Raw genomic sequence first — 9357 nt, 5'->3', positions numbered from 1 at the left:
CGGCGGCGGCGCCCATCTCCTCAGGTGGCCTCAGGGACTTCACCTCCTTCACCTGCCGCCCCGCGCCCTTCGATGCGGCAGTGTCAGTGTTCGGTTACACGGCCCTCCGTCCTGACAGGGATCGAGGCTTTGTCTGCAGCACTGATGGCAGGGAGCTGGCCTGCTGCCCTCTTACCTGAATACTCTGTGAATACCTGCAGTTGGCTTGGTGTCTTTTCAGTGAAGGCGAGGGAGTAATTCCAGTTTCAGTGCCGGCCTGCTGGGGTCCACCGAGGTTAAGGCAGAATTTCATTTTAGGGCAGAATTTCGACTAATTGCATGTTATGGAAGTATGGAGAGGAAGGAAGGTGGAAGAAGGCAAAAAGAGACAGTTATAGGAGAGGGGGATCATTATGGGGTCAGGACTTAACAACAGCTGACATGTTCATAGAGGGTTGTCTGTGCTGGTTTGTTACCCAGAATGTACAAACTATAAAGAGTAAAGTAAGATTTTAAGTTTCTTTAGTATGCCAATACTGAATATGCAATACTGAATACTTGCAATATATTGCAAAAATACACCAACCTACTTGGAAAACGTGTAACTGCAGCAAAAGGGGTTGCTAACAAAATGACTTAAGAGTGCCAGAAAGAGAGAAATCTGAGTCCGTTATTAAAGCAATATGTTCTTAAGTTTGCACAATGCGTCATGCTCTACTTGAGGTGGGTCACCTCACCCACAAGGAAAAATACAGTAGAAGAGCAACTTCCTTTAACTGCCATGCAACTTGCATCAGAGACCTGTTTTTTAAACTGCGGTTTAAGAATCTTGTTCAGTTATAGCTACAGTATTATAAAACATGCCCCTGAAATCAGAACTAACTATGGACGTAGGACCCAAGACCACCAATCAAGGTAAGACCTTGAATGTCATGGTTAGCTGCCTTGAACTTTAGAGGGTGGAATGTCTGTCTTTTTGATTATAGCAATCACCTGAAGAGGTGGGTGTCTGAAACACATCTGGAATCTTCTCCACTGTTCTGTCAGCCTTATCCAATATTCTCAGATGTTGCAAATGCAACTTAGTGGAAAGAGATGGAAGCAATAATTTAGCAGCTGTTTCTTTCAGACTTGCAGATCTACGTGTTTCTTAGATTTTTATGATAAACTGCTTACAACTGGGGAAAAAAATGTTACATTAATGATCTAAGTTCTTTCACATCTGTTTTTTGGAGCTTGCTCTCCAGACAAGGTGTATACCAGTAAGAGGCTTCCAGGGGAAGAGTAGTTGATGTTCCAGTTAATCTGCATTTCCAAGGAAGAGTTACATCATCCGTGTGATTTTCAGCCTTCTGTTGTTATTGTTTAACTCCAGCAAATACAGACAGTGGAAATGTTAAATAGTTTTACCTGTAATTATATTAATTGTTATAAGTAGTGTGACTATAAATTTTCTACTTAAGGCAAATTGCTTTTTAAACAACAATAAAAGAAAATTAAGCTGCTTGACTAGTTTTTTTTTTTGCAGTAAGCACTTCCTGCTCTTGGTGCCTATTGCTTTTAAAGTAAGCAGTAAAATCTTGGCTGCTCTTCATGTCATTTAGAAGTCGGATATTACCGCAGGTCTGGAAGGTGTTTTGTACAATGGCCTCGTTTACTAAATGAACAGGGCAAATACAGCCTCTCTATGTCCTTTTAACAAGTTGTGCAGCCATAATAAACTTCATATAAATTTGGTCAGGGTTAGAGACTTCAAAAGTGATGAAGTTTTACTATGTTCATGAAAAATACAGTCTTGCAGAAAGGCTCTGTGGTGGCCCCGCTGAAAAAGAAAAAATTGCATGGACTCGTTCCTTGTTTCAAGGGAGATACTGTAAAGGGAAGATTCTTTAGGTAGCTTGTCCATAGAACATGCTTTTTGCTTCTTACCGGAGATCAGAGAATCTAGTCAAGAGACATAATCCAGTAGCAGATGAATCTCAATCAGTCAATCCTGTTGATCATAGATATGCTTGTTCTATGCATCATTTGAATTCTGAATAGTCAGAGAAAGGTAAGATCACTGTAGACTGATGTAGTATCTGCAGGTTTTGATCCCCCAAAGATTTTCAGAAATTCAGGTCGTGAAATTTTCTGTTGGCAGTGTAGTTTTCTCACAAGGGGGGATACTCCACCACCTCACTATTTGTAAATTCAGCAGACTCTTCAAGTAGTTTCTCAACACTTCTGTTCAGTAGGTTCAGGCGTTCCCAGTTCATAAAGAGTATCTGCAGAGCTGGAAACTGTATTTTGTACAGATATAAAATTTATTGCCGCTGGTTATGTGCCGGGGCCAGGTTACAGCTCAACTCGGATCTGAATCTCCTGTTACTGATAAATGATCTCTGCCAAATGCTGCTGAGAATCAATAACTGTGTTACAGTGCAAAGTCTGATAGCTGGGTTTAAACAGCTGACAGAGTCGACTTAAGGTCACAACACAGATTTTTGTGCTGAATCTAAGACTCGTTTTCCTTTGTCAACTTTATTATGGTATGGTGACTGGAGAAGAGGGGTGTTCTGGGAAACTTTGGCTGTTTCACAGTGCCACCACGGTGTTTGCCATTCCCCTTTCTGCTAGTTTTGTCTGTTTGGCAGCTCTCAGCAAATGCATATTCCTTTGTAAGCAAACTTATAGAAAGAAAACTTGTCCTAGAAAACAGCCTGGAGTCTCAGTGACTGTTCTTTAATACTGCTTTAAGAGTCTCTGTTTTTCTTGAACCATTTTCATGTACGTGACAGACTTTCTGCTAATTTTGGGGTGTGTTTTTTTTAGTGTAAAGTCCTACTTTAAATAAATATTACTACATTTTGGAGAGGACTTTTGAAACTGTGTTTTAAAATTCATTTCCACAGGCCACACACCACACTTCCACTGCAGCCTCTACACTTGTATGGGTAACTACCAGTTGTCTAAACCAGAATTACATTTGTTTTGTGCATCAGTAGAAAAATGGGCTTTTATTTTCCCCACCCTCAGCCTCTACCCCTATTGAATACACCCCTTAAGACCAGGACAATTAGCTTGTTTCCTTACCTATTTTTTTCGTACCTCGTAAATTCCTGAGATTATTAGTAAAAACTGCTGATCAGTTCTTATTTTGCCAGGTTCTGTTAAACCAAAAATGTTTCATTTACTCTCGTTTCAGTCCCTGCATGCTGCTCAGCTCGCTACAATCTAGCACTACTGGCCTTTTTTGGGTTCTTCCTCCTGTACGCGTTACGTGTGAACCTAAGCGTTGCTCTGGTGGATATGGTAGAACCTAACACAAGCTTAGCAAAGAATATGACTTCCAATGTGTGTCCAGAGCATTCCTCCACCATAAATGTTCCTCGCAACACAACGGTGAGGACTCAAACGTTTTGTCCTGTAATGTAGCACCTTTTTAAGAGGAGTCTGTGATTGATGGCTCATGCTTAGGTGGGAAGAGAACAGGCTGCTTTGTATCAGATGGTCTTTTCAGTGGTTCTTTTAAAGCCATTCTGAAAAATAATAGCCTTAAATGACTACCTAACTTAGAAGTGCTGTGCTCAAGGTCAGGTTTTTTACATACATCCTTTCTGTGCTATTCCTTACAAACTGGCTAATCTGACATTGCAGATCTACTATGACTCACTGTTTTTATATGCCACTGATCAACTGCTGCTGTTACATCTGCGTCAGAGCTCACATCACTGTCCGTATTTGCCTTTGTACAGTCTCAATGTCATGAAATTTCATTACAAATTAACATGTTATGTTTTTCTCCTCACCTCTTGATCTCTTTCCCAGATCATGATTCTTGTCTTTATATCCTTTATCTCTGACTTCCCTTCCAGTAATCCATAAAATTGCATTTCTTAACTGAACAGAACCGACGAATATGAAAAAATGCTCTAATAAAAAAATGAACCTACTTTGTGAATTTGTACTTGCATAGATCTCATCTTATTATTGAAGTTTATTACTGAGCACTTTTGCTATCTTTCTGCTTTCATTTTGTTTGCTTGTTTAGAGGTCATTTATTATTTATCATGAGCAAATTATAACTGCAGACTTTACGGGAAGCAGATTCTGTCTCCTCACTTCCGTGAAACAGAAGCATCATTTAGATGGTTATAAATTGGGCTTTTGGAAGTGATCCCAAGCTTAAAACTCACTTTATTGGGCTTTTTCCTGACTTCCTTTATAGTTCCAGGCTCCTTATCTCCATCATCGCTTTTATTACTTTGTTGGCTAAACTCATCTTCCCTCTGTTATGCTCATCCCACTCTTCCACCTACCCTTGTGAGTCCTGTCCTTAGCTGCTCTCTTTCCTTAGATCAAATTTGAGCATCTGTGTCTCCTTGTTTGCTTTTCTGTCCATAAATTTTCTGCAGCAAAATCCATTTTTGAGAGCACAACAGAATGACCACAGTGATACAGAAGTGGGATTCACACTCATGCAGACTACGTAGTCTGTCTCCTAACCCCAGTTGCCTAGAACTCAAAAAAGGGATAACTGCCCCAAGCACTTGCATTACATGTGAGAATTTTCTTGCTTGGCCTAGATATGTCTGGACTGTAAACTATGTATGTATGTAAAATATGTATGTCTGTACCTGAATTAGCTTTCAACACAACTTCGATTGCAGTATAGATGTGTGTAGAAGGAGACCCCAGATTTGTAATTTAGGTGTGAAGGACTAAACGATGGATCAGACTTATATTAAAAAAAATGGTCAGAGAAACTGGTATTTTGAACTTAACTGAACTTTGGTGTGGTTTTTTTTTGTTTGTTTGTTTTTATCTTTTTAGGGTGAAAAGTATTCTTGGGATGCTGATACTCAGGGGTGGATCCTTGGTTCTTTTTTCTATGGCTATATCATTACTCAGATTCCAGGAGGATATTTTGCAAGCAAAATTGGAGGGAAGCTGTTGCTGGGGTTTGGCATCTTTGGTACTTCTGTATTCACCTTGCTTACTCCCCTAGCTGCAAATTTGGGAGTTGGCTACCTCATAGCTGTCAGAGCCTTGGAAGGACTGGGAGAGGTAATCCTTTTTCTCTATGTAACTTGAAAATCCATCTGAATAATTTCTTAATAAATTGTAGTGATTAGACCCTATGGATGTTGGATTATTTCATTTTGAGTAGCTTAGCTTTAATATTTTTAATGATTAAAAAGTTTGCCCTCTATTTTAGCCTAAGTTTTTCAAATAAGCAAAAGGTTTTATTTGTAAGGACACTTGAGACAAAACTAGATTTATTCCTTCTCATTTGTCAGAAACCAGAACAGTATTGTTTGTATTCTTGCAGCTTTTCCAGCATATACAGAATCGAAAGTAGGAGAAATTAATTCTGCCTCCTTACTTTCAAGCCTTGCATGTTTTTTTTAAAGTGGCTTCTTGCCAAACAAGAAACTTAGGCATCCTACTACTGCTTTTTAATGAAATATGCTTTGAAACATACGAAGTTGAAAGGAGTCCTGAAATTGTCACATTTAAACAGAATGAAATGTTGTTTTCTAGGGTGTTACCTTCCCAGCTATGCATTCAATGTGGTCTTCTTGGGCTCCTCCACTGGAACGCAGCAAGCTCCTTAGTATTTCATATGCAGGTGAGAAATTCCCACGCTGATAATGGAATTACACATTTTTACTGCAGTTACAGGGAGGATTGACTTAAAGGGATTTATGTTATAAATTTTAATCAGCATTTAATCTGGAAAGCATAGCATTGATTTAAATCTTGCTTTGCATTCATTATCTTCATTTATTCATGGCTTTTTTAACCCAAAGAAAAGTTACTGATCTGCAGCTGAGTAAAAACTTCAGTGTAACTTTGGTATAAAGTGGTGCAGAGAGTTACTCTGAAGCTGATTAACAGAAGATACTGTAGATGCAGGAGCTTTAGTATTAGAAACATAAAAGCTAGACCAGGATCACAAGATAGAGAATGTGTGTTTGGGTGATTTTTTTTTTTGCTGGTTTGGTTTTTTTAAAGTGTTTTTGGAGGAACTCAAGGGAGAAAAAGTCCAAGGTCCCAGGTATTGTTGCAAGAGCTCCTTGTCAGAGTCCAATACTTCCTGTGTGTGGAAGGTCTAATGTTTGATATCAGATTTACTTGTTTGAAGATATTTAATGTGACACAGGATTTTTGATTTAGCAGAGTGACACAAAATATACTGAAAGCACAATACAAATCTAAGTTAACAATTACAAAAATATAGCAATTGCAATACATGGTTGCAATTCTGGTCTCTAATACGCTCACCGTCATAACACTGGGAATTCCCAGTCACCAGGAAGGTGTGTGTGGGGAAGGCAGGTTAAGTCTGTTGTTAATTGTTTAGTTTCTATATTCTATGTTGGGCTGAGCCATGTATTCACTTCCCTCATGCTGGCCTGACTAACTCAGTAAGACAGTCACACTTTTAATGTGCCAGGGGAGAAACATTTAGACCACCAGTCATTCAGCTGACACAGCTGTTAATCAAAGGGAACCCTCTAGTCCCCTTTGCCTTGAGATAAAGTCAGCTTTCTTTGAAACAGCTGTGGTGTGTCACACCCTGCATTATTCCCTGAGCTTCAGGAACACATTGCCCTTGCCCATCTCCACTGAGCCTTTGTCTGTTTTAGGGGTTTATTGGTCAGTCACATGGGCTCAATGCCGTATTTGTGGCCTAGGTGAAAAATGTAGCTTTCTAAATTTACTAGTCAAAACTGATAATATTTCTTCAAAGATGACAAATTCTGCATTCATTTAATAAAGTAATTGGTTATTTTACTCATTCTCGTTAATAGTAATTCTGTTACATCTTTCTTACTCGACCTGGGATTCATCAAAAAGACAGGGCTATACCATGTAAACTGCAGCTACAGTTTTTCAAGCAACTATGCCAGTGTAGTGGCTCACTTGTACCAACAGGAAAGAAACCTTATTCCTTTCTTCCTCACATTTCCTCACTTCCTTCCTAGCCAAGTGTCTCATTCCTTCCTCTGTGCTATTTCAGGCACTCATCAGACCCTTCCATGAGCCACTTCAATCCATAGATGCAGCAGAAAGCTTTTCCTCTTTTATAAAATTTGTTTTCTGCCTTAGTGAATTAAATCTGCATTAAAGGAAGTCTTCATGTGACAGCCAGCACACAAGCTAGACAGAGAGCACAGAGCTGGGATTGACTTCTATTGCGTTTAAAAATTGGGAGCTTTTAAACTGTCCTTTAGTATCTTGTGAAACTATATGCTAATATAGCAGTGAGAAGAGGCTGTCACCTTGGACAGCCAATTTTTAACAGTCATGAATGCATAAGGCATCGTGTAAATTTAGCAGAGTGTTTCCTTTGCCCCACATGGCCGGCAGTCATGTGGTCTGTGGTTTAATCATGATCCTGTTAATTTTCTAAGAAAATACATGATTGAGATTGTACGTAGTTGTTACTTTGCTTTATATTTTGCATGACGTGGTTTTGTTGTTTGTGGTTCTGCCTCAAAAATTGTTTCAGTGAAGATGGAATCTAGGCAGCTGGTGTGGCAACATAATCTAATGTTTTCTGCGTTGAGATTAAGTTTGGAGGAGTGATCATATAACTAACTATCAAGAGAGAAGGTCTACTATTTATCACCAGTAGAGTTCCTAAATGTAAATAATATGGGTTGGGTTTCTGGTTTAGATTTGGGGCAGAGGCAGGAGGGAACCTTTACAAAATATGTATTGAATTATAAACTCAGAAATAGTTCTTTCCTGGTTTTGGTTTGTATATGAACTGAAATCTGCTCATTTTTCCCTTCTTTCTTGACTGATCCTACATCCTGTCAAGTTCAGGGACCATGGGATCTGAACCTGCATTTCTAGCATTCCTGTTTCAATGGAGCTAGTAGGAGTTAAGAGAAATGAAAACTGATTTTAGCATCTGAACGTTTTCCACATCCCCCACCTCACCAATTCCTTAATAATACTGTGATCAGCTCTCTCTTGTTTTGCAGCAATGTCAGTTGGCTAATTTGTTTTGGATGTACTAGAGCCATCACTTTATTGGAGATGAATGTGCCAAGGATGCTTGTCTTTTATTGCTTTTTGCTTGTGATTTTTGGATGCTTAGGGTTTTGTGGATCTGTTTACTTGCAGCTGCCAAAGCAGCTTCTTGTGTCCGTGTTTCTTTAAGGTGAAATGTCAGCCCTCTAAGGGTGGTGACAAATCTTTTCTGTATGATTTATTCAGAAAAATAAAATGAGAAATGCCACTTAGTTTAATGGGTCTATGGGAGATCTAATTATTATTTTTCCACTTTGTTTTGATTTCTTTCTGTAGGTGCACAGCTGGGAACCGTTGTCTCTCTGCCATTATCTGGTTTAATTTGCTACTATATGAACTGGGTTTATGTGTTTTACATATTTGGTAGGTGGCTTTATTATTATCAAAAGTACAAACCATATTTTTTTGAAAAGCATGATATATTATAAAACTTTAAATTTTAAAGACATGTTTGATGTGTAGGGTTGCTATTTTATTACTCCTGGGAAATTAAAGTATTTAAAATGAGTCATGCCTGTGTGAGGCTATGTAAGCCTTGCTTCCAATGAGCAAAGCTGTCTCTGAGTTGGACAAGAGTTCATACAAGTCAAATGTTCTTAACTCTCCTGCCACTTGGAAGCAGTCTGAAAATTCTTATGTAAAACTGAGGTAATAACTTTTATCCCAGGAACAAACTTTTACTATGAATGAGAGAACATGTGAAAAGTTACTGCTGCTTTAAGTGGAAACCGTGGAAAATCTCTTCAGCAGTCACAGGTACCCTGAAGGAATGCCCAGAAAGCAAGGCATAGCACATTACTATGAGTTATGTTCTAGAAGAAGCTCAAACACAGAAAGTATTTTCTAACAGCATGTCATAGATCTAACGGATGGTTTCTATAGGTCTGTTTACATGTCTGAGCCGTTTTGTATTCTGCATGGGGAAGGGAGAATTGGAATAAAATACAATGGTTACACTTTCCTCAACAAACCACTTCCAATTTTTGTATAAACAAAAAAGTTTCAAAACAAAGAATTGGACAAAACAAAGTAAGTTAACACTGTATAAAAGTACAGTTGATTTGGACTGGTTGTAGAAAAGTTACCTTTTTCAAATGATAGTTCTGAGGTTTGGCTTAAAAAAGGAGGACTGGTACATCAGTTAAACTGTATGTAGGGATAGTCTGTGTATGTGCACAAAGTATTTTTTGTGATTAAACTTAATGTGAATTTTTTTCCTCTGGGTGAGCCATATCCTTTGTGGCTCTTCCATGTGACTGATAAAAATAAAATCTGTATGTGTACGCAACTTTCTTGCTGTGTAAGGCACTTCCAAGTTCAAGGAAAAGAATAAAAAAAAAACAAAAC

General features: G+C 38.6%; 1 protein-coding gene across 1 annotated transcript in view; it reads left to right on the top strand.

The window, feature by feature from the left end:
• Positions 1–839: 839 nt before the first annotated feature.
• SLC17A5 (solute carrier family 17 (acidic sugar transporter), member 5) overlaps positions 840–9357 on the top strand; it is a 13411-nt gene continuing 4893 nt past the window's right edge. The window contains exons 1-5 of the mRNA XM_010143862.1: positions 840–894; positions 3167–3363; positions 4795–5028; positions 5506–5593; positions 8287–8373. Coding sequence (XP_010142164.1) covers positions 840–894; positions 3167–3363; positions 4795–5028; positions 5506–5593; positions 8287–8373 — 661 coding nt within the window. The remainder of the gene's footprint in view (positions 895–3166; positions 3364–4794; positions 5029–5505; positions 5594–8286; positions 8374–9357) is intronic.

This window comes from Buceros rhinoceros, unplaced genomic scaffold, assembly GCF_000710305.1.
Source record: "Buceros rhinoceros silvestris isolate BGI_N320 unplaced genomic scaffold, ASM71030v1 scaffold35129, whole genome shotgun sequence".
NCBI classification, from domain to species: Eukaryota; Metazoa; Chordata; class Aves; order Bucerotiformes; family Bucerotidae; genus Buceros; species Buceros rhinoceros.
The sequence above is the reverse complement of the archived record's forward strand: the minus strand, read 5'-3'. Positions and strand labels throughout refer to the sequence as shown.